At 44.9% G+C, this 24,795-nt stretch overlaps 2 protein-coding genes across 9 annotated transcripts in view; one reads left to right on the forward strand and one right to left on the reverse strand.

Annotated features, from left to right (window-relative positions):
- LOC122898008 (zinc finger protein 780A-like) overlaps window positions 1-6,484 on the forward strand; it is a 59,044-nt gene extending 52,560 nt beyond the window's left edge. For 7 of the 8 annotated variants that reach the window (XM_044236191.1, XM_044236192.1, XM_044236193.1 and 4 more), the window contains one exon: window positions 1,683-6,484. In XM_044236191.1, the coding sequence (XP_044092126.1) occupies window positions 1,683-4,537 (2,855 nt within the window). In that variant the 3' untranslated portion in view covers window positions 4,538-6,484. The remainder of the gene's footprint in view (window positions 1-1,682) is intronic. The other variant, XM_044236189.1, reaches the window with a different exon arrangement.
- A 7,543-nt stretch (window positions 6,485-14,027) lies between these two features.
- LOC122898006 (26S proteasome regulatory subunit 6B) lies at window positions 14,028-24,146 on the reverse strand. Its single transcript, XM_044236186.1, has 11 exons — window positions 24,041-24,146; window positions 23,140-23,238; window positions 22,828-23,014; window positions 20,912-21,058; window positions 20,721-20,830; window positions 20,540-20,633; window positions 15,184-15,351; window positions 15,026-15,102; window positions 14,713-14,881; window positions 14,443-14,498; window positions 14,028-14,270 (listed from the first exon to the last, which is right to left on the reverse strand). The coding sequence occupies exons 1-11, from the start codon at window positions 24,074-24,076 to the stop codon at window positions 14,157-14,159; spliced, it is 1,257 nt and encodes a 418-aa protein (XP_044092121.1). The 5' UTR covers window positions 24,077-24,146; the 3' UTR covers window positions 14,028-14,156.
- Window positions 24,147-24,795: the final 649 nt, after the last annotated feature.

The following is a 24,795-nucleotide window of genomic DNA, read 5'->3' on the forward strand; positions in this document are numbered from 1 at the left end:
CCTTCTAATCCACCATCTTTCAGAACTCTCCCTATATCCTCTATATTTTTGTTGAGATTTTCTATTTTTCCATTTGTTTCAAGAGTATTTGTGTTTGCTTATTGGAACATTTGCGTAATTATGGTTTTAATGTCTTTGTCAGGTTATTCAAACACCTGTTATTTCAGTGTTGGCATCTGTTGATTTTTTTCGGCAGGTGGTCAACCTAGTTAAAGTTCCAGCTTCAAGTTTCTATCTGTTTGCTGTGGTTTGTTTTCCCACAGTGACATATATATGACCAGTAGGGCTCAGATGTGCATTTGTTCCCATTTGAAACAAATAATATGAGAGTGGTTCAATTTATCAACTTCAGTAGTTTTGAATGAATTATTATTATGATAAGCCTTTCCCAGTGCCTCATTTTTGCATTATATACCTTTATTCTCAGCCTTACTTCTTTTATCAGTACTTTTCCAATTACTTAACACCTACTGTGTGCTATGAGCTTATTATTCAGTGGTGAATTCTATGAGGATTGTTTCTCCTCCTAGGCAGATTTAGGAATAAGAAAATATACAGAATGAGAAATGAGCTATTGAATGAATGAATGTATAATTAAAACAGAATTGTGAGGGCAAGGAATGAGACTCTTGAATAGAGAATAAAGGAGAGGGATATAATTAGATGGGCCCAGTAGGAAGGCATTTCTTTTGAGTCTTAAAAATGAGACTGTTGTCTCCTTCAAGCAACTCGTGCCACAGGATTCTTGTGTGATGGATGAAAACAGTCTGACCAAAGCATGAAGATACTGAAGAAATCACTATAATGTTCGGAGCACTAAAAGAAGGCAGTGGGGTAGGGATAGGGTCCAAAGGATGACAGTGGCTTCATAGGCCTTGATATTCGTGGTAAGGGTTTTGGATTTTATTATAAGAGTAAAGACTAACCATTCAAAACAGTTTTTAAGTGTGGATCCTTGAACTTTGATCTGCATCAGAATTATCTGATAGAGATGTTAAAAATACGGCATCTTAGGACTTATTCCTAAAAATTCTGATTCTTTGCATCTGAGTTGCTTGAATATCAGTACTTTTAACAAGCCTACCAAAGGATTTTGATTAACACCTAAATTTCACAGTTCATCCCTTCCCATATTATGAGCATCACCATCTAACATAAACTTTCTGCATTTTCGGAGCTCTTCTTAATCCTTTTTCAAATACTCTGGAAGTGTATTTTATATACTTCACTATATATTTAAGAAAATTTTTTTCTAAGACAATTATCATGATCTGTCTGATAGGAGAGATTTGAGAGAGAAGGCAGAGGTTTGGGGGCTAGGGAAGGAGAAAATGAAGCAAGATGGGATCAGGAGGGAGACAAACCATAAGAGACTCTTAATCTCACAAAACAAACTGAGGGTTGCTGGGGGGAGGTGGGTACGGAGAGGGTAGTTGGGTTATGGACATTGGGGAGGGTATGTGCTATGGTGAGTGCTGTGAAATGTGTAAGCCTGACGATTCACAGACCTGTACCCCTGAGGCAAATAATACATTTATATGTTAATAAAAATAATAATAATTAATAATCCAAAAATTTTTTTCTATATGTATATATATTTTTAGAGTTATATACTCTTCAGTGGATTTTGTACATGTGTGTACAGGAAGATAAAATGTGTTTGCTTTCTCCTTTTCTTTCAGATTTAGAGTCAAATTATGGAACTGAGAAGTTACCTTCAGAAAATTATACTTATGAAATAAATTTGCCTAAACTGGGTATAAAACAAATAAGTAAAACTCTTGGCCTCAAGGCCTCCAATTTTAGAAATGACTCAGATAGCAATAATAGATTTAGGGAACAACAGGGACATCAAGAGGGGTATATCGGTCAAAAGATAATAAGCTATGAAAAAATGCATACTTCTTCTCATCGTACTTCTATTCACACTACAGATAAGCCATATGAATGTAAGGAGTGTGGAAAGTACTTTAGTCGTGGTTCAAATCTTATTCAGCATCAGAGTATCCATACTGGAGAGAAACCCTATGAATGTAAGGAATGTGGGAAGGCCTTTAGACTTCTTGTCCAACTTACTCGACATCAGAAATTTCATACTGGTGAGAAACCCTTTAAATGTAAGGAATGTGGGAAAGCTTTTAGTCTTCCCACCCAGCTGACTCGCCATAAGAATATTCATACAGGTGAGAGGCCCTTTGAGTGTAAGGAATGTGGGAAGTCCTTTAATCGTAGCTCAAACCTTGTTCAACATCAGAGTATTCATACAGGTGCAAAACCATATGGATGTAAAGAATGTGGAAAAGGCTTTAATCGTGGTTCAAATCTTGTTCAGCATCAGAAAATTCATTCTAGTGAGAAACCCTTTTTATGTAAGGAATGTGGGAAAGCCTTTAAATATCATTACCAACTTATGGAACATTGTCGGATTCATACTGGTGAGAAACCCTTCGAATGTAAAGAATGTGGGAAGGCCTTCAGTCTTCTGATAGAGCTTGCACGACATCAGAACACTCATACTGGCGAGAAACCATTTAAATGTAAGGAATGTGGCAAGGCCTTCAGTCGTGGCTCAAATCTCATTCAACATCAGAGTATTCATACTGGTGAGAAACCATATGGGTGTAAGGAATGTGGAAAGGCTTTTCGACTTCACCTACAGCTTTCTCGACATCAGAAAACTCATACTGGTGAAAAACCCTTTGAATGTAAGGAATGTGGGACAGCCTTCCAGTATCAGTACCAGCTTAGTGAGCATCAGCGAATTCATACAGGTGTGAAACCATATGAATGTAAGGAATGTGGGAAATTGTTTCGTCGTGGTTCAAACCTTATTCAACATCAGAGCGTTCACACTGGAAAGAAACCTTTTGAATGTAAAGAATGTGGGAAGGCCTTTAGACTCCATATACAACTTATTCGACATCAGAAATTTCATACTGGTGAGAAGCCCTTTGAATGTAAGAAATGTGGAAAAGCCTTTAGTCTTCTCACTCAGCTTAATCGCCATGAGAATATTCATACAGGTGAGAAGCCATTTGAGTGTAAGGAATGTGGGAAGTCCTTTAATCGTGTGTCAAACCTTGTTCAACATCAGAGTATTCATGCTGGTGTGAAACCATATGAATGTAAAGAGTGTGGAAAAGGCTTTAATCGTGGTTCAAATCTTATTCAGCATCAGAAAATTCATTCTAGTGAGAAACCCTTTGAATGTAAGGAATGTGGGAAGGCCTTTAGGTATCATTACCGACTTACTGAACATCATAAAATGCATACTGGTGAGAAACCCTTTGAATGCAAGGAATGTGGGAAGGCCTTTAGTCTTCTGACACAGCTTACTCGACATCAGAACATTCATACTGGTGAGAAACCATTTAAATGTAAGGAATGTGGCAAGGCCTTTAATCGTGGCTCAAATCTTGTTCAACATCAGAGTATTCATACTGGGGAGAAACCCTATGGATGTAAAGAATGTGGAAAGGCTTTTAGACTTCATCTACAACTTTCTCGACATCAGAAAACACATACTGGTGAGAAACTCTTTGAATGTAAGGAATGTGGGACAAGCTTCAGACGTCAATACCAACTTATTGAGCATCAGCAAATTCATACAGGTGTGAAACCCAATGAATGTAAGGAATGTGGAAAGAGCTTTAGTCGTGGTACAGACCTTAGAGTACATCAGAGAATTCACACTGGTGAGAAACCCTTTGAATGTAAGGAATGTGGGAAGGCCTTTCGACTTCATTACCAATTTCTTGGACACTACAGAATTCATACTGGTGAGAACCCCTATGAATGTAAGGAATGTGGGAAATGTTTTACTTGTGGTAGTGAACTTAGAGTACATCAGAGGATCCATGCTGGTCAGAAACCATATGAATGTAAGGAGTGTGGGAAGGCATTTAGTCGTAGCTCAAACCTTATTCAACATGTTAAAATTCATACTGGCGAGAAGCCCTATGAATGTAAGGAATGTGAAAAGGCCTTTAGCAATAATTACGAACTTACCGTACATCAGAGAATTCATACTGGTGAGAAACCTTATGAATGTAAGGAATGTGGGAAAACTTTCAGACTTAGTTCAGTCTTTACTGCTCATCAGAGAATTCATACAGGTATGAAACCCTATGAATGTAAAGAGTGTGGAAAGACCTTTAGTTGTAGCTCGAACTTTACTCAACATGAGAGGATTCATACTGGTGAGAAACCTTATGAATGTAAGGAATGTGGAAAGGCCTTTAGACTTAGGTCAGTTTTTATTGCCCATCAAAGAATTCATACAGGTCTGAAGCCCTATGAATGCAAAGAATGTGGAAAAGCCTTTACTGTGAATGGTCAGCTTACTCGACATCAGAAAATTCATAATAGTCAGATGTCCCATGAATATAAGGAATGTGGGAAAACCTTCACTGGATACGAACAACTTACTCAACATCAGAGAGTTCGTAGTGGCAAGAAGTCCTATGAATATAAAATGTGGGACAACCTTTCATCATGGACTGAGATTCACTCAACAGCACAGTATTCCTACTGGTGAAAAACTTTGAGTAGGAGTAATGTGGAAAGATTTACAGTCAAAGCAAACACCTTAGTGTTGAGAGGACATTCTGATGAGAAAGTCCTTGAATGTAAAGAAATACAGAGTAGCCTTCATGTTCACCGTTTACTAATCATGAAAGATATTTTCCTAGGTATTTTAATTTCACGCACTTAGAAAAGCCTTCAAACTCAAACTGGAGGAGAACTTGTTGGAACAAATGTAAGCTAACATCTACCTGAGGCAGGTGCTTTATCACCACTGCCATTTCACTACCTGCATGACATTAGGTGCCTATCCTCTTTGTGCATTATTTGTAAATGGCAACAATGGTGAGTGCATACTAGTGCAATTACGGGAATAATTGTATTACAATACGTACAAAATCCTTACAAGAGTACTTGGCACATGCTTGTGTTCATAAAGAACAGCTTTTATGTTTCATTAGCATCATTGTTGATGACACAAAAATTATAGTATTGTGTATAATTTAGAAAAATCTCATCTATTCCTTAATAAGTTTTAAATAAGTACTGTATAAAATTTTATGGTAAGTAAAAGAATATGAGGATTTTCATTAAGAGTTCATTCCTTAAGTTACATCAAAAAGTTAATATTGAAAAAAAAAGTTAATTTTGAAAAGAAATCCTATGGACTTAGGGAATGAGGAGATGTTGAAAAACCAGCTATTGAAGAGTCAGTTTTTGAAGTGATTTGTCTATAAAAATAAAATGCAGAAAATGTATAATTTATTTCCCTGTCCAGAAGTTAAGATAAATATTAGTGAAAGATCAAAATAAAAGCATCCATTTATATATTCAACCTTATCATGAAAATTGCTGCACATATGAAAAGTTGAAAGAATGAACACCCATGTACCCCTATGTAGATTCAAAGTTGTTAACAATTTGACACATTTTTCTTTATATTTTATGTTGTACCATTGAGAATATGTTTTTGACCTCATGATACTTTCCCCTTTATTACTTCAGTATGTCTCCCAAACATAAAGACAATCTCATATAGAGCCATAGTACCATAATTACCCTTAAGGAAATTCTCCATAATTCCACAGTATCTATCTTACCAGTTTCTTCTAAGATGCCACAGAGGTTCATTTAAGTAGAATGCATTCCAGATTCTGTACTGTATTTTGTTAGCACTCTTTATTTTTAGTCTACAACAGTGACTCTAAATATACTTAGAACGAGAAAGGAGATTGAATCAACATCCCAGTACCTTCCAACAAAGAAAAGCTTGGGATCAAACAACCTCACTGGTAAATTCTTCCAAATGATTTTAGATCTTAATTCTTTCATGGTACTATAGGCATGTACGTAAGATACGAATTTCCCACTAAAAACATCCTTAACTGCATCCCATACATTTTGATAGGCTTTGTTTTTATTCTCCTTCAGTTCAAAATACTTTCTAATTTCTCATAATTTTTTTGAATCCTAGAGTATTTAGAAATTTGTTGATTAAAATATTTTTGGATCCCAAATTTCCTTAGTTATTGATTTCTGATTTATTTCCATTGTAGTCAGAGAACATACTTAGCATGATTTCATTTTTTAAAAAATTTATTAAGATGCTTTATGGTCTAGCATATGTCCTATGAATATAAAATGTGGGACAACCTTTCATCATGGACTGAGATTCACTCAACAGCACAGTATTCCTACTGGTGAAAAACTTTGAGTAGGAGTAATGTGGAAAGATTTACAGTCAAAGGAGAGACTAATAGGGCATGCTACCTTGAAAAGAGTGTGTATTCTTATCTTGGTAGAGTGCTCAATAAATATCAGCTTAGTCAAATTCTTTGCTAATATTATTTAAGTTTTCTGTATTCCTGCTGATTTCCTGCTGGATTGTTATATCAATTATTGAGAGTATATTGTTTAACTTCCCAACTTCTATGAATGAATTGTCTATGTCTCCGTTCAATTTTGTCAGTTTTTATTTTGTATAACTGTGGGTTCTGTTGTTAGGGGCATACATATTCATAATTGTTATATTTTCTTGAGGAAATTATATAAAAGCATATAAAAATATATAAATACAAATAATTACAGTTTGGCAAAGATTCTGAATGACTATTCCACCAAGGACAATATACAAATGGCCAGCAAGCACTCGAAAAGATAGTCAACATTATTAACCAGCAGGGAAACGCAAATTGAAATCACACTGAGTTATAATTTCATGTCCATTAAGGTGACTAGAATTTTAAAAAAGAGATAATAGGGGTGCCTGGGTGGCTCAGTGGGTTAAGCCTCTGTCTTCAGCTCAGGTCATGATCTCAAGGTCCTGGGATGGACCCCTGCATCAGGCTCTCTGCTCAGCGGGGAGCCTGCTTCCCCCCTCTCTCTGCCTGCCCCTCTGCCTACTTGTGATCTCGATCTCTCTCTCTTTCTCTGGCAAATAAATAAATAAAAACTTCTAAAAAAAGAAAGAGAGATAATAGGTGTTGGTGAAGATCTAGAGAAATTGGAATTCTCAGACGCTGCTGGCAGGAGTGTAAAATGGTGCAGTTACATGGGTTAACAGGCTAGCGGTTCCTTAAATGATTAAACATAGTGTTCCCATATCACCCAGCAATTCTACTTCTGGGTATGTACTCAAGAGAAATAAAAAACGTGTTCACACAAAAACTTGTAAATGGAGGAGTACCTTTGATGTGTGGGGAGGGCCAATCTGTGTAGCTCTCCAGTCACACTGTAGGAAGATGGCTCAAAGACTTCTCCTGATGAGGTGGGCACCCCTTACCTCCAGGGCTCTGAAGAACCCACAGTACAGTCCTGGAGGCCTGACATGAACAATATACACCCACCAGAGTCTCTACAGTGACCTTTAAGATCCGGGTGGACCTGACTTTCAAGACGGAGTTGTCAACAGTGAGACACCAGTGCTTGTGGGTTTCCATGCACAGTGGTGTGGCCCCTGCAGTTTTTTCTCTCAGGCCAAGGCTAGAGAAGATGGTGGCCGAGCAACATGAAAAGGTGGTAATGACCAAGGTGGACATTAATGACCACACATTATGAGTATGAGATATCAGCTGTTCCCCAATGTGCTGGCCATCAAGAAAGGGACATGGGGCACAAGTTTGTAGGTATCAGGGACCAGTTGGAAAGCCTCCTAAAGAAACCAATCGACTGACAAACAGGGAAGAGTCCTGTTTCCCCTTATTCCCTGGATCCCCATGGTCCCAGGGAAGGACTCTGCTGGAACTCATAGCACTTCTGTGCCTTCCCTTCCCACTTCCTCCCTTTGTCTGACCCCCATGGGCCCATGCTTTGGAGACCGGGCCTCCAGACATAGGGGCCTCTAATATTTTCAACCCAGTTGACTGCCCATGGTGGCCACCAGAGGAACGGTACTGCTGCTAGTCTGGGGATTGCCATCTTCCCACCTTTGTCTTTCCTTCTAGGGCTTGCTGCCATTCTCCCAAGATCCCTGGAGAGAGCCCTGGGGCCAGCCATAGTGTTACTGTTCCAGGAGTAACAGCCTGGTTCTCATCTCCCTGGTCCCTTCTGAGCTGAACCCAGGTTTCTGGCTCATTTGCTTCTTGTATTTTTCTTTCCTGCTGTTTTTGGTTTTTTTTGGTTTTTTGTTTTTTTGTTTGTTTGTTTTGGTTAAAAAAATTTAAGAACCCCCCCCAAAAGTAAGAATAATATATAATTCTCTCATTTATTATGAGAGAATTTATGTAGGGGTGGCTCAGTGGATTAAGCCTCTGCCTTCGGCTCAGGTCATGATCCCAGAGTCCTGGGATCAAGCCCGGCTTCGGCTTTGGGCTCTCTGCTCAGCAGGGAGCCTGCTTCGCAGCACCTCCCACCTCTGCCTGCCTCTCTGCCTATTTGTGATCTCTGTCAAAAAAAAAAAAAACTTTATGTGGTTACTACCTCCTGCTGTGAAGAACAGACCCTAGGCTTTACAATAAAATTATCCCATAGCTGCCTCTCACTCCCCCACCCAAAGAGGCTCTTTCCTTTTTTCCTCCTAGGCACAAGGGCAGAGAATAGCTTTGGGCTGGGGGAGCCCTGCAAACCCATGACTCTGGAAGGCTGGGGACACTGTCTTCCCTACCATCAGCTGGCCCTTTGGTTCTCTGAGCAGGAGGCTTAACTGTGAACAAACCAGACCAATCAAACTAGAGTTCGAATTACCCACCCCTCCGCCAAAAGATAGTTAAACTTGTAAATGGATTTTTACAACAGCATTATCCACAAAAGCCAAAAGGTAGAAGTAAGTGTATGTCCATCAACAGGTAGAGAAGCAAAATGTGGCTGTTGTGGGATGAATTTGTCTCCCCAAAATTCATATATTGAAGTCCTAGCACCGAGTACCTCAGAAGGTGATTTGGAGATTGGGTCTTGAAAGAAGTAATTAAGGTTTAGTGAAGTCATGAAGGTGGGCCCTAGTGCAATGACTAGTGTCTTTATAAAAAGCGATTAGGGGGCACCTGGGTGGCTCAGTGGGTTAGGCCTCTGCCTTTGGCTCAGGTCATGGTCTCAAGCTCCTGGGATGGAGCCCTGCATCAGGCTCTCTGCTCAGTGGGGAGCCTGCTTCCCTTCCTCTCTCTCTGCCTGCCTCTCTGCCTACTTGTGATCTCTGTCTGTCAAATAAATTTTTAAAAAATCTTAAAAAAAAGAAATAAAAAGAGATTAGGACACTGAAGGACACTGCCCATACAGAAGGAAGACCATGTGAAGACACAGGGAGAAGAAACAACCCTGCTGACACATTCATGTTGGACATTGAGCCTGTACAAATACAAGGAAACACCTTTCTGTTATTGAAGCCACCACCCTGTGGTACTTTGTCTCAGCGGTCCTTGCAATCAAATCCAGTGGATCAAACACAAGGAATGAGGTAGTAATTTACACTATAACTGGGATGAACCTTGAAAAACATTCTGCTAAGTGAAAACAAACAAACATAACATAACCCAGTCACAAAAGACCACACATGTTCTATGATCACATTCAGATGAAATTTCAGAATAGGGAAATTCAGAGATGAAAGTAGATTAGTGGTTGCTTATGGCTTCAAGGACTTGGGGGTGAGGGGTGGTCTTTTTTTAATTGAGTTGTGCTTATGTGTAAAATTGCTGTTAACATTCCTGAACAAGTTTCCTGTAGGTATATATTTCTAATTCTCTCACACAGATGCCCAGGAGTGAAATTACTAGATCATAGTATAGATCTGTGTTTAATTTTACAAGAAATGCCAAATTGCTTTATATAGTAGTTGTGCTAGCTTATACTCTCAAAAGTGATACATGACAGTTCCAGTTTCTCCATAGCCTTGTTAACGTTTGACATTGTCTGTCTTTCACATTTTAATCATTCTGGTAGTACGTTGTACTTGCTATTGTGACTGCTTTGTGTTTTTCTTGGTGACTTGAGAGCTCATGATAATACCGTTTTTACAAACAGGTAATCCCCAAATGCTTTTAGACCCTGGCTAGAAGTCAGCAGTTGCTCTTCTTGAGCTGCTGGTTAAGCGCACACCCGAACTACCTCTCTCGTTGGGCAGTCACACTCTGTACAGGACACTGTACACGCACCCTAATTGCCCCAGCACCAGGTACCAACCAGGGACAGCCCCTCTTCCCCAGAGCCTGCTGAAATTATTCAAAGTCGCAGTCCTAAGCCTGCTTACCTTGCCTCTTTCATTTCTTCCCACAGAAAAAGCAATAAAAGTGCTTGCCCATTGTTCTCTTCTCTCCCGTGGCCTTGTGTGTGACACTGGCACTTCCCCAGAGCGACCCCATGTGGCATGCTGTGTTCTCCTCTGGAACTGTGAGTATAATAAATTATAAAATTCTCCACTCTCTCTCTCTCTTTTTTTTTTTAAGATTTTATTTATTTAGTTGACACAGAGATCACAAGTAGGCAGAGAAGCAGGCAGAGAGAGAGGAGGAAGCAGGCTCCCTGCTGAGCAGAGCCCGATGCGGGGCTCCATCCCAAGACCCTGAGATCATGACCTGAGCCGAAGGCAGAGGCTTAACCCACTGAGCCACCCAGGCGCCCCCACTCTCTCTCTTGATCTGCATTGCCATACCTTACCTAAAGTAATATGGTTTAAATACTCATGATGTGAACTTTTTTTTCTTTTGGTGGTTTTTTTTGGCCATTTGTCTATCTTTTGTGAAGTATCTGTTCATATCTTTTGCCCATTTTTTGGTTTTGATTTTCATCCTATCAAGTTGTTTGAGTTCTTTAGATATGCTAAAGAGAAGCCCTTTTTGGATATATGTATTATAAATATTACGTGTTAGCCCATAACTTCATTTTCACTGTCCTAATGGTATCTTTTGATGCTAAATTTTTCATTTTTGGGAAGTTCAATTGATATATATATATTTTAAGTTAGGGCTTTTGCTTGCTCCAAGGCCATAAGGATATTCTACCATATTTAATTTTAGAAACTTCATAGATCTTTTATGTCTTTGATTCACCTCAATTTAATTTGGGGGATGGTGTTAGACATAGGTTGAGGTTAATTTTCCCAAGTTTATCCCATTGTTTCAGCACCATTTTTTGAAAGAACTGTCCTTTCTTGCATTGAACCGCCTTAGAGTTTTTAAGGACAATTAAATGACTGTATGGATATAGGTCTATTTCTTGATCCTCTATTTTGTTCCACTTATCAATTTATCATTATACCAATACCACATTGCCTTGATTTTAGCTTCAGAGTAAATTAGCTTGAGTTCCGGTAGTATAAATCCCCCAGCTTTGTTCTTCTTTTAAAATACCCTGAAGTATTCTAAGTCCTTTGCATGTCCACATGTTTACAATCAACCGAGCAACTTCTGAAGTGCCTGTTGGGATTTTAGTTCACTTCCATTAAACATACAGTTCAATTTGAAAAAGATTGATTTCTAAACTCAGCCATGATTATGGCACATCTTTCCATTTATTTAGGTATTCTCTAGCTTTTCACAGCAAAATTGTGTAATTTTCAGGTGTGTGTTTTGTTAAATTTATTCCTAGTATTTTATGTTCTCTAAAAATGGAACTTTTCTCTTTAAAATTTAATTTTCATTTCTCTGCTGTAATATAAAAATTCAAATTGGAGACATATATCATCCTTGAGACTATAAATCTTTCCCACAAAGAAAACTCCAGGTTCAGATGACTTTAATGTCAACTGGACCTAAGATTTAAGAAAGAAATAATACGACACCAGTATCACTTTCAGAAAATAGAGAAAGAAGGAACATTTCCCATTTCAGCTTAATACTGATCTAAAATCTGAGAAAGATATTATGAGGGAAAAAAATCGTAGATCAAGATCAGTAATAAGCATAGACACAGCAGCACCTGGGTGGCTCAGTGGGTTAGAGCCTCTGCCTCCGGCTTGGGTCATGATCCCAGGGTTCTGGGATCGAGCCCCAAATCGGGCGCCCTGCTCGGTGGGGAGCCTGCTTCCTCCTCTTTCTCTGCCTGCCTCTCTGCCTACTTTTTGTGATCTCTGTCAAATAAATAAATAAAAATTTTTAAGCATACACATAAAAATCTCCAAACCTTCCCCCCACCACAAACCCACAATTAGCGAATGGAATTCAGCAGTATATATAAAGGATAATACATCATGACCAGGTGGGGCCTAACCTAAGAATTCAAGGCTGGTATGACATTCTAAAATTAATCAAAGTAATTCACTATCTTAAGAAGGAAAGAAACCAAAAGATCGTGTCAGTAGTTGCTTTTTATGTATTTGACAAAACTCGATACGATTCGTGATGACTCTCGATAAGCTACGAATGAAACAAAACTCTCCCTGTTTGAGAAGGGATGTGTACGAAAATGAACATCTAACAGACACCTTGTGATAAAATATTCACTGATTTTTCCCTACGGTCAGAAACAAGGTGCTGCCATTCAACACTGTCCCGTTATGTGTATAAGTATAGTATATAGCAAAACAACAGCATTCCCATCACACCCTCACCCCCGGTATTTCCAGTCTACTCCAAGAGTCAACTACTTCCCATCCTCTTGTTTGTTTTGAAATTCACTTCCGTATTTCCAAAGTCTATGCTTTTGTTAATTCATCAGTTTTAGGTATTAGCTGCTACTGAGTGGGAAAGATGAGGGTTTAATGTGTCTGAACAACCCATCCTCTTTTCTTTCTCTCATGCTGCTCAGTTTCCTGATAGAATCCTTCAGTTGCCTGCCTGGGGCTCTCACTTAAGCTTGTCTTTGGCACACGCGCCCTCTCTCATCCCCGCTTCAGGCCTGACAGCCCAGGGACCCAAGGTCCAGCCTTTCCTGGAGTAAACCTCCAGCCAAGCTGGAGAAGGGGCTTGGAGCCTGGAATAACAACCGTTCGTTCTTTCACTGCAGGCCAGGTTCAAGTCCCACTTGGTGTCTGAATTCTGATTTTTGTGTAGCCGTTCTGGTAGTCCACATTTCCAGCCCTCCCCTTCAGAAGGGGCACCTGTGATCTCTCAAGCGTGACAATCTCTTTGGGCTCCCCTGTAGCTCAGGCTCAGTTGGATTGATGAGCAGTTATCAGCCTCTCCCCAAAACTGTGTTGCTCCTGTGTCCTCTCTCCTCCTGTGTTCTTGTGAATGTCCATCTTGCTCTCTTCTCTCCTTACTCTTACTTTAGCGAGTTCCAGGGGGGGAAGAAAGGGTAATGTCTCCATTCAACCCGTCATGCTCCTCTGCAGAAGAATCACCCCTATCTCCTCAAGGACCTGTGACTACTGTTTTTCCATATACTTTCTTCCTAGCTCACCTTCAAAGACATAGTGACATTCATGTATTTAAGAAATATTAAGTAAAAGTCTACCATGTGTAGGCACTGGGACTTGAATTGTGATCAGGTCACAATCCCTTGCCTATAGGAGGTTCCATTTGGAGGAGGGACAGGCAAGCACGTGACAAAGTCTAAGGGGGCGTAAGTGCCAAGGAGAGCAGGTACATGGGGTCAGTGTGCACAGAAGGGTTCCTTCCCAACTTGGGGCATTAGGGAAGGCTGCCCAGAGGGAGAGCCCTCAACAGAGAATGGGCACTGGTCCAACCAAACACATTTGTGCCCCAACAAGACCATAAGGAGGAGAGCCAGAGACAATCACAAAACCCAGGCATCCCACCTCCTCTCCACAACCCTCATCCCTACTCTTGGGGACTCTGCAGGGCTATCTCCTCATCCTTGATACTCCCTCTGAGTGTGAGGAAGGCAGGAATCACCAAAGACACAAATGGTCTTCTACCTACTCTAGGAAATGTGGGTGACGAAATGTGCGGGGGCTTTATTATGTGGTCAAGGGCCAGTCTGCGATTCGATTTCCGTTCTTTCCCCCAAATTTCTAAAGTCATCTGATCTGAATTCTTTGCTTCTCTCTCAAACTGTAACCTAGGCCTGTACCTCACCCATTCATCTGTCAGAAGAGCAGGAAGGACAGAATATCCTATTCATGGCCCAGTTTTCTCCAAAGGAGTGAAACTTTTAGGAAGAAATAGAACAGATTTAATCTTGTATATTTATTGAGTAAACCAATCCTGGGTAAAGAAAAAAGAACACTAGGTTTGGGGACAGAAGTTGGGAGGTGAGAGAAGTCCCCTCCTCTCCCCTCCCCTTCTCCCACAGGGGCTGGGTCACTTATAAAACTCATGCTCCTGCTCATCCTTCTTGATGACGGTCTTGTATGCTTTCTCGAAGTCCTTTGCCAGAACAATGTAGCGGTTCTCACGGACTGCCAACATTCCACTCTGTTGAGGGATGACAGTTAAAATCTATTCCCCAGCCCTAGTGATGGTGGGGGAAGAGACCAGGCCCCAAGCCCCAGGGAGACAACATGGGACACAAGGATGGCGGCAGAGTGGTCTCAAAAAGGAAGGGTCTTCATACACCCCTGCCTCCAAAAGAGAAACCCTCACTCACCTCCTGACAGATGGAGTTGATATCAGCTCCCGAAATCTTATCTGGTCGGGCCACATCTGTGGCAGGTGAGTTAAGGAACCATTCCCTGCACAAAAGGGTTAAGTGCCTAGAACCAGAAGTCATCCTCCAGCTGTCTTTGTCACCATCCCCATCGTTGGACCCTGGTGTCCCACCCTGCACAAGGTGGGTCGCGGTGAAGGCAGAGGTGGTGATGAAGATCCAGTCCCCGCTCCCAACCGGGACCCTCCCCTCCCTTCTAGAGGAGGATACAGTCTTCCAAGTCAACCTCCTCAGAGAGATTCATCTTGCTGGTGATAGTGGAGAAAATCAATCTTTTCTGGCGGCGGTCAGGGAGTGGAAATTCGATTTTACGGTCAAGGCGTCCTGGCCGCAGCAGGGCAGGATCCAGAGTGTCTGCTCTGTTTGTGGCCATGATCACCTGGCATTGGGGACAGGCCAGCTCAGACCTCGGTGCCCCCCCACACCCTCCTTCCTGTCATGATACCTGCCCCCATACATGCCAACCTCCACCTTTCCCTCATTCCCATACCACACATCCCCCTGTCCACCCTGAACCCCAAACCTTGACGTTAACGTTCTGGTCAAATCCATCCATTTGATTCAGCAGCTCCAGCAGGATTCTCTGAACCTCCCTGTCAGCTAGAGAGCACAACACAGTCAGTCCTAGGCATCCCGTACAAGCCTGCCCAAGACCCCAGGCCCTGCTGAGGCATCACTCACCCCCCGTCTGGGCGTCAAATCTCTTGGTGGCAATGGCATCGATCTCATCGATGAAGATGATGGCAGGTGCGTTCTCCTTGGCCAGGCGGAACACGTCCCGGACCATACGGGGGCCCTCGCCCAGGTACTTCTGTACAAACTCTGAGCCCACGACCCGGATAAATGCAGCTGATGGCGGGATGACAAGGGTTAGATGAGGAAGGGCCTCCCACGGGGACATGCTGCTTTACTGAAACTGAGAATCCCCTGAAGATATCCCTTTCTTTGACACCCACTCCAAGTAACCCAGCCATTCTCTCATTCCCTGGGGCTGTGTCCCAGATCCTGCTGGGAGAACCAGCCATCTGCCAGCTCCCCACAGCAACCCAGCAGCCCAAATCACGAATCCTACCACAGATGTGTTGTTTTTGGCACAACATGTAAATACCAGGACATCATCAAAAAAAAAAAGCACCTGTGCTTCAAAAGCCCATATGGAGGAAAACAGAGACATCTGTGGAATCTAAGACAGAAAAAACAAACCCCTGGATCTCCACATGTTGAAAAAATCAATAAGAGAAAAAAAGAGATCTGTGGGGCGCCTGGATGACTCGGTTGTTAGGCGTCTGCTCACGTTATACTTCGGCTCACGGGATCAGGCCCCACATCAGGTTCCCTGATCGGGGGAGCCTGCATCTCCCTCTCTCACTCCCCCTGCTTGTGTTCCCTCTCTTGTGTCTCTTTCTCTGTCAAATAAATAGAATCTTGACCAAAAAATTAAAAAAAAGGAGATGCTGTCCATACACTACGGTATCATACCACCTCACTGAGAGCTTGGAGTTCCGTTTGGTATGGAAAAGGACCCACTTTTGAATATCATGCAATAATCCGGGACCCCAAGCACGTATTCCGATTAACCAGCAAGTGGCAATGTGGTTGAAGACAGGCTTGTTCTGGGCCTCTCCTTTTTTTTTTTTTTAATTTATTTATTTATTTATTTATTTTTTAAATTTTTTAATTTTTTTAATTTTTTTATTTATTTAACAGACAGAGATCACACGTAGGCAGAGAGGCAGAGAGAGGGGGGGAAGCAGGCTCCCTGCTCAGCAGAGAGCCCGATGTGGGGCTCGATCCCAGGACCCTGGGACCATGACCTGAGCCGAAGGCAGCGGCTTAACCCACTGAGCCACCCAGGCGCCCCAAGGGCCTCTCCTTTTGAACTTATTTCTTAAAGTCTAACTTATTTGTTAACGACTAGATGTGGCTCTGCGAGGCATGTATCAACCCCCACAACCCTCCTTTCAGCCACTGCAAGGAAGGGAGCCACACTGTCCATGATGCAGCCCTGCGGGTCTTCTGTCCTAACCTGGAGCCGTGCACTTGGCTGGCCCGCCCTGCCATGCCCTAACATCCAGCATCCACACGTGGCTCAAGGTGTCCCTCCTCTGCGATACCTTCATTACGTGCGGGCTTGCTCACTGGCAAACCTCAGGGTATCTAAACACATCCCAGGGTCTGCTTCCGCCACACATTTCTGTGGCTGCTCTGCAGGTGTCCATGCTGTTAACTGTGAAATGCCAACTTCTGAGCTCCCCGTATCTGACTCGGATCTTGGTCTACCTGCCTTCCCCACACTCAGTTGCTGCAGTGCCCCGTCCCCCAGCCTCCCCTTTCTCATCCTCCCAATCTCTTGTACTGTGTTTCAGTGAAAATCTCCAGGTCACTGAATTATAGCGCGCCCCACATTCACTCCATCTTCCCCTGACGCCAGTCCTGTGAAGGTCACCATTACCCACCCGCCCATGACCCAAGGGAGGATATGGAAGTTGCTCCTCACCCCTCCCACTTGCCAACCCCTTCTAGTCAGTCAGTAAATCCGGTCACTTCTGCCCCATGATTTTACCTTCTCTCTCCAACCACCTCCAAGGCCTTTGCCCAAGGCTACAACAGTCCTCCTGATCACTCCAAAATCTTCTGATTGGCTATCAGATTTCTCCTCCCTCCAGTTCACTTCCAGCTGCCAGGATCATCTTTCAAAAAGCTAATCTGATCATACCACTTCTCTAATGGGGTGGCCACTGGCGACATGTGGCTGCTGGGGAACCGGAAATGTGGCTGGTCCAAAATGAGGTAGGCTGTCACTGTGAAATACTCATTGGACTTCCAGAGACTTAGCATAAACAAGTGTAAAATATCTTCATAGATGTCCACATAAAGAAAACAGGGTACATACATACAGTGGAATATTATCTGGCCTTAAAAAGGAATTGTTTGACACCTGCTTCAGCATGGATGAGCCCTGAAGACGAGGTTAAATGAAAAAGCCCGTCACGAAAAGACAAACATTGTACAATTCATCTACTTCTATGAGATGCTCATATATGACAGCCCAATTTATCACTGCTGAATGCAGAATAGAGGTTATCAGGTTTGGGGGCGAAGGAGTCTGGAGAAAAACGGAGTTAGCGTCTACTGGATACAAGTTTCAGTCTGGGTAGACGAACAAGTTCTGGAAATGGGACAGTGGTAGAAGTTGTGCAGCACTGTGAATGTTTTTAATACCACTGAACTATATACTTAAAAATTGGTTAGGGGCACCTGGGTGGCTCAGTTGGTTAAGCAACTGCCTTCAGCTCAGGTCATGATCCTGGAGTCCCACGATCGAGTCCCACATCAGGCTCCCTGCTGGGCTGGGAGTCTGCTTCTCCCTTTGATCTCTCCCCTCTCATGGTCTCTCTCTCTCTCAAATGAATAAATAAAACCTTTTAAAAAAATGGCTAAAATGGTAATTTTTGTTACATATATTTTATTAAAGAAAGTAATAGGGTGGCGCCTGGGTGGCTCAGTGGGTTAAAGCCTCTGCCTTCGGCTCGGGTCATGATCCCAGGGTCCTGGGATCAAGCCCCACATCGGGCTCTCTGCTCAGCGGGGACCCTGCTTCTTCCTCTCTCTCTGCCTGCCTCTCTGCCTACTTGTGATCTCTGTCTGTCAAATAAATAAATAAAATCTAAAAAAAAAAAAAAAAAGAAAGTAATAGGAAAAAATCTCAAATTTTCTATCTGCTACCTGTTCAAATAATGGTATTTAGAGGATACCTGTTATATAAGATTTAATAGGGTCACCTATTTCTTCTAACTTATTTTGTTAAATGGGTACTTAAAATTTTTAAATTCTAGATGCGGCTTGTGCTGTATTTCTTTCTTTTTTTTTTTTAAAGATTTTATTTATTTATTTTTCAGAGAGAGAGGAGAGAGAGCGAGCACAGGCAGACAGAGTGGCAGGCAGAGGCAGAGGGAGAAGCAGGCTCCCTGCCGAGCAAGGAGCCTGATGTGGGACTCGATCCCAGGACTCTGGGATCATGACCTGAGCCGAAGGCAGCCGCTTAACCAACTGAGCCACCCAGGCATCCCTGTGCTGTATTTCTATTGAACCCTGCCTGTCTAAAGCCACCGCGCTCTCAGGACAATGTGCAAAATCTGAGATTCACGCTGAGACTATATTTACAACCTTTCTGAGTTCCCCAGTCTCACCGCTGGGGTCCTGCCAAGCACAGCCCTCCTTCAGCCAGGCCCCCAACATTGGCTGACCAAGTACCACAGTGAGATTACTGGGCAGGCGCTTGGAAAATGGGAAAGAACCAATGTACAAGGTCCTGCCCTTGTGGAGTTTAGTCATGGTCTACTCACGATTCACTAAATAAAAGTTCTTTCCCACCCCGGGCCTTTGCACATACTACTCTGGGATCCTCCCCCCCAGCTGCATGCCCGACAAATCGCTCATGCCTTGCTTCCTCTGGGAAGCCCCACCCGAGAGGCACAGGCAGAATGGACCGACTTGCCCTCCTGTAAGGGCAATCCCATTTCTCTCCCTGCTTCTCCAGGGCATCTGCTGCTTGGCAGACTGCTCCCACTCAACCTCCCCTGTAACTGTGAGCCCCTCGTTCACTCCTTTCGACTATAGGGCCTCCCTATTATTCCTGGGACACTAAGCATGTTCCAGCCTCCCCCAGACATCCTCAGGACTCACTCCTGCACGTATTTTAGGTCTTTATGTAAACGTTGCCTCATAAACGTCTTCCGAGACCAGCAGTTCTGCCACGCAAAGTGGCAGCCATACTATTCTCTATCCCCTGGTCCTGCTTCCTCTCATCGCACATTCGGTACCATGTGATCTCTAATCTGTTCACCTGTTTATCTGTTCAAGAACATCCCCAACTAAGATATCACCTCCACAAAGTAAGAAAACTTCGTTCTGTTCACTGCCATGTCTCCGGCACCTGGAACACGGCTTGGCACACATCAGGTATTCAATAAGTAGTAACTGAATTCTAAGTGTTTCTTTTGCTTTTTCCCCAGTCACACTGGGAGATTCTCCACCACAGGGGACACGTCTGAGCTCAGCTCCAGGCCTGGGAGAGCAGAAGTCCAAGGAACCTCTAAGCAAATGAACGTTCGAGACAATGGCTGACATTTCTTGTCCACTCTCTACGTGTCAGGTATGGTTCTAGCTTTATATTGATTTAATCCTCTGAGTAATCAGAAACAGAAAACAGGAGTCAGAGAGAGACTAACTTACTGAGTAGTGACATACATGAGCTTACATAAATGGTTGTAGGGGAGGCAGATCTCAAACCCACTCAGCCTGGCCCAGAAAACCCACTGCTTAACCACTGCCTCCTACTGCCCCCCAGCTCACATGTTAGGATTTTAAGATGTGCTGAGCTTATCCTCAGCCTTTACAAACAGTAATATAGCGACCTTCAGACATTTTTGTCTGGAACCTATGATAAGAAATACATAAGAATTACATGTATAAGAAAAAGAGGGTGGCTCAGTGGGTTAAGCCTCTGCCTTCGGCTCAGGTCATGATCTCAGGGTGCTGGGATCAAGCCCACATCGGGCTCTCTGCTCAGCGGGGAGCCTGCTCCCCTTCCTCTCTGCCTGCTTGTGATCTCTGTCAAATAAATAAATAAAATCTTAAAAAAAAAAAGAAAGAAAAAGAACACATACATAAACAACCACAAGCGTGTTTGTGTGCAACAGGTTTCTACAAAGTCATATGAGCTCCTACTATGTGGGATGGACTCTGATGTTTCCGGTTTCATTTTCTTAAATGCTGGTTGCAACCCATGAATTTGAACTCACGGTTACTGGTGGGTGACAACCCACTGAGAGGCAAATCTGTGAGACGAGGAAACTGAAGCACGAGGCAGTGAAGCCACCTCCCCAAGACGGCACAGCCAGTAAGGGTCACCCTGGGGCTTTGACGCCACAGCCCCCGTTCTTAATCACCACACCTCGTCACTTCCTGGGGAACATGAGAAAGCAGGGGGCAAGGTCCCGAGCCCAGAAGGCCAGAGCTCCAGGGAGTGGCTCACCTGTCGTGTGATGAGCCACGGCCTTTGCCAACATGGTCTTCCCACAGCCGGGTGGGCCGTACATGAGGACACCTCGGGGAGGGTCGATGCCGATCTGAAACGCGGAGGTAAGGGAGGATGAGCCAGGGAGTCCAACCGCCAACTCGAGGCCCAGGGCGGGGGGCCCCTCCCAGCCTCTCACCTGCTTATAGAGCTCGAAGTGTGTAAGCGGGAGCTCCACGGCCTCCCGCACCTCCTGCTTCTGGATGTCCATGCCCCCGATGTCTGCATACATCACATCTGGCTTCTGGTCTGGTGGGAGAGCAGAACGGGGGCTCCCAGCCTGGCCTCAAGGTCCCCCCAGGCCCACCAGCCCCAGGCTCCCCCTCCCACCTGAGGTGAGCATCATGATGCTGCTGTCGGCCTCGGGTGGCAGCACGTCCACCAGGGCGTTGCTGTGTTTGTGGAGGGCCACCGAGGCGTTTGGCTTGAGCAGCTCCCGGTCAATAGTGCTCAGGATGCGCACGTAGTAGTTGGAGCCTTTGGGAGATGGGGAGGGGGGGTCAGAAGTGCCAGAACCTCAGAACCATCTCCTCCCCCAAACCCTGCAGTCGTAGTAGCCACCAGGCCACCAGTGTATTTCACTCAGACCCAGAATGGCCCTCCTGGCCTCTAGTCTTGCATTCCCCTGGCCATCCCCACGTTCATGATGACAGTTTCCTTGTCCATCTCCAGCTCCAACAGTCTCGCGAGCTCCAGTCCTAGCTGAACAGCAGCCTCCTGCACTGCGTCCCCCCACATGTCCAGGGTCTTCCTCACTCACTGGGTTCCAATATGGTCTCAGTATCTTCTCTCAAACTGTGCTGCTCCTCCTGGGTCCCTGTCTCAGAGAGGCCCGTGGTCCCTAGTCACGAGCCAAAGTCCCAAGCCTCATTCTGGACCTTTCTCCCCTGCCCTCCACAGCCCATCAGTCCCTAGGCAATTCCTCTCAGCCTCCTGAATGTCTCCAACCAACCTCCTCTGCTTCTTCACAGAAACCCCGATTCAGCCTTCTGCTCCCACCTAAGTCTCCGCACCAGACTCCTCCCTGCTTGCCCAGGCCCCATCGACCTTCTGCTCTTATGGCGGTGATACACACCTCTGTCCAGCATCAGTCTCTCTCCTGACCTTCAGATCTGGCTGTCTAGCAGCCTCACAGACCCCCCCTGTGAAGTCCAAAACTGCCCACACTGCCTCCCTCCAAACCTACTCTTCTGCCCATGTCAGCATCTCAGGGACAGCCTGAGTGTCCCCTAAGTCCTACAGGTCCAAGTCATAAGCCTCATTTCAGGTTATCTCCCTCCCTTCACCACCTCACCTCCAGCCCAACATTCCAATTCCAGGCCCAGTTATACACCTTTCCCCACCCTTCCAGAACATGCTTGGTCCGCAGGAGTAGAGGCCAAAAGCAGGAAATGACAGATAATACACAGAGATAACACCCATCATGAGGGCAGGGCCCGAGTCAGTGTTAACAACAGCAACTACCACATACTGAGTCCGACTGGGGCCCAATCCCTTCACACTTCACCCATGGTTTCAAATTGTAGGTCCCAACTCAGTAACTGTCACATGAAATCAATTTAGAGGATCACATCCCGAACACGGTTTAAGACAAAACCAGACTAGAATGAACGGGAAACATCAGAGTATGTGACACACAGTAAGGCTAAATATCATTTGATGAGACTTCCAGTGTGTATACGTATGCCACTGACCCTTGAACACTGCAGGGGTTAGCAGCGCAGAAACCCCCAAGCAATTGAAAATCCATACATAACTTGACTCCCTCAAAACTCAATTACTAATAGCCGTTGACCAGAAGCCTTACCAATACCATACACAGTCAATTAACATGTGTTTTGTATGTTTTACCTATTACATACTATATCCTTATGGTAAAGTAAGGCAGAAAAAATGTTACTGAGTGATTCGTAAGAAAATACGTTTACAGTACTGTACAGTATTTATCCAAAAATCCGTGTATAAGACCCACACAGTTCAAACCTGTGTTGTTCAAAGGTCAGCTGTACACGTGGGTATATACATATACACGAACACACACAAAACATACACACACGTAGAGAGAGAATGTGAAATATACGTCTACTCTTATATCAAAGTTAGAAAAACATCATTACGTCGCTTTTCCTTGTTCGCTCTTCTAAGACTTCAGCACACTTCCTGGTCCGTGACCAGAAAGAGTTAACCGACAATGAACGAACAGATGAGCAAATGAGGTGCCCCCACCCACCCACCCTCCTGTGCACCTGTGGTGGAGCCCACAATGGCTGTGTTCTGATCCACAGCCTCCAGAAACTGTCCGATGACCAGTGGGATGCTCTGGATCCGCTTCACCTCTTCCTGGGCATGGAGGAATTCCTTCTTCAAATTCTTCTGCTCATCCTTGATGTACTCCTCCTGCACCTCGAGGAACTCCAGCTCTTGCTGTAGCTTCTGTGATTGGAGAGGGGTAAGGCAGACGGCTGGCTCTGGCCCAGCTGAGCCAGGCGGGAGTGGAAGGTGTCGGGGAGTATGGGGTGCTGGGCCCTGTGCAGGATCCAAACTGGGGGTGACGGTACCTTGTAGCGGCTGTACAGGTCCTCCAGGTCCTCAGGCTCAGGCCCCAGGAAGGAAAGGCCAGTCTGGGGCCGTGACACAGACAGTGCTGGGATCTCATCCTAGAACAAGGGAGAAAACTCAGGCTGGAAGAGCATCCTCCCCCTCCACCATGAACCACTTGAGGCTCCTGACATCATTCAGCCCCTCTAAATAGATCCTACAAGCCTCTCAGCCCCCTAAATGGGCTCCTGATGTTACCCATCCCCAGGGTCACCAGACTCCCAACGAGGGCCTAAAGGTCACATCAACTCCTTACCGGACTCCAAGGCCTCTTAACCCCTCAACAGGTTCCTACTATCATACGGCTATCTCACTAGAGGCTGTTAAAGTCACCTTCGAACATTCCAACAATACCCAGTTTTCCCCAAAACATCCTTCATGTCACAAAACCCAAACTCACATGAGGTTCTTATGTCATCCAGTTCCCTAGGTCGGCCGCAAACATCACGCGGCCAGACCACTGATATTACGCAGCCCCCCAACACCAGCCAAGCCCCGAACATCAGTCAGCTCCCCCGCCCACAGTGAGACATCATTCGGCCCACGGCCAAGGCCCTATCACTCACACCCCGACACATCCGCAGACCCGCCGGGCCACCGATGTCACTAAGCACTCCTGGCTAGCCCCCGAAATCATTCCGTGCCAAAGAATCCGGAACGTCACTCATTCCTGCAGCCGTGCGTTCTGAGCCTTACTGCCCTCCTAACATCATTCAGCCACCGAGCCAGGCCTCGGGGCGACACAGAGCTCTCCACCGCGGCCTCCAAAGCCAGCCAGACCTGGGCCGGAATTCCCGCAGCCACTCAGCACCCCTCTCAGTTCGGCCTCGCCCTCTCCCCGCGAGCCTGGCCCCACCGGACCTGTGCTTTCTCCACCAAGATGCCTATTTCCTCCATAGTGACCAAGCCGGCCTCTGTGTGGCCCAGCCAGATCTAGTCACTGCTTCCGCCGACGCTACCGGAAGACTAGGGCCTCAGTGGGTTCTGGGAAACGTAGTTTAAAATGTTGCTAGAGCAGGCTGGGTTGGGCCGCAAAGGATGGAGGGAAGGGAAGCCTTCGTCCTCGACTCCGCCCCCAAGACTTCCAACGCGCTCTCCTTACCCGGGCTTGGGATAGTGCGCTTGCGCAGTAGTGCATGGAGGCAGGGCCTCGAGAGGCGTCTGCGCGGGTTTTTTCTCGCCAGCAGGAGGCTCTGCCTCGTTGCTATTTTAATTGAGGAACTCGCAGATCCGTCACGGAGAGCTTCGTGGCCAAGTGCTGGTGGCTCTCCAGCCCCATTTACTGGCTGGGCTGGAGATGCTCTGGGTGAGGTTCCCCAGAGGGGTTCCTTTAGGAGATATAAATGAGGGCTGCGTCCGAGGATTGCCCGCCGCGTGGGGGCAGGAAGCACCGGGCGCCACCCTGGGGGTTGATGTGCTGTGGGCCAGGGGCTAATACTGGAGAAAGAATTCTTGAGATGTTTTTGGTGGAAGAAGGTGCTTTATTATAGTAGGGGGACAGGACGCGTGGGCAGGAAAAGCTGCACTTGTGTTTGTGGGGAGTGATGATTAAATACCTTCTAGTTTGGGGTGGGGGCGGGCTAAGGATAGAGTAAGTCTCTAAGGAATTTGGAAGT

Source organism: Neovison vison, unplaced genomic scaffold, assembly GCF_020171115.1.
Source record: "Neovison vison isolate M4711 unplaced genomic scaffold, ASM_NN_V1 Scaffold_085, whole genome shotgun sequence".
In the NCBI taxonomy this organism is placed as follows: domain Eukaryota; kingdom Metazoa; phylum Chordata; class Mammalia; order Carnivora; family Mustelidae; genus Neogale; species Neogale vison.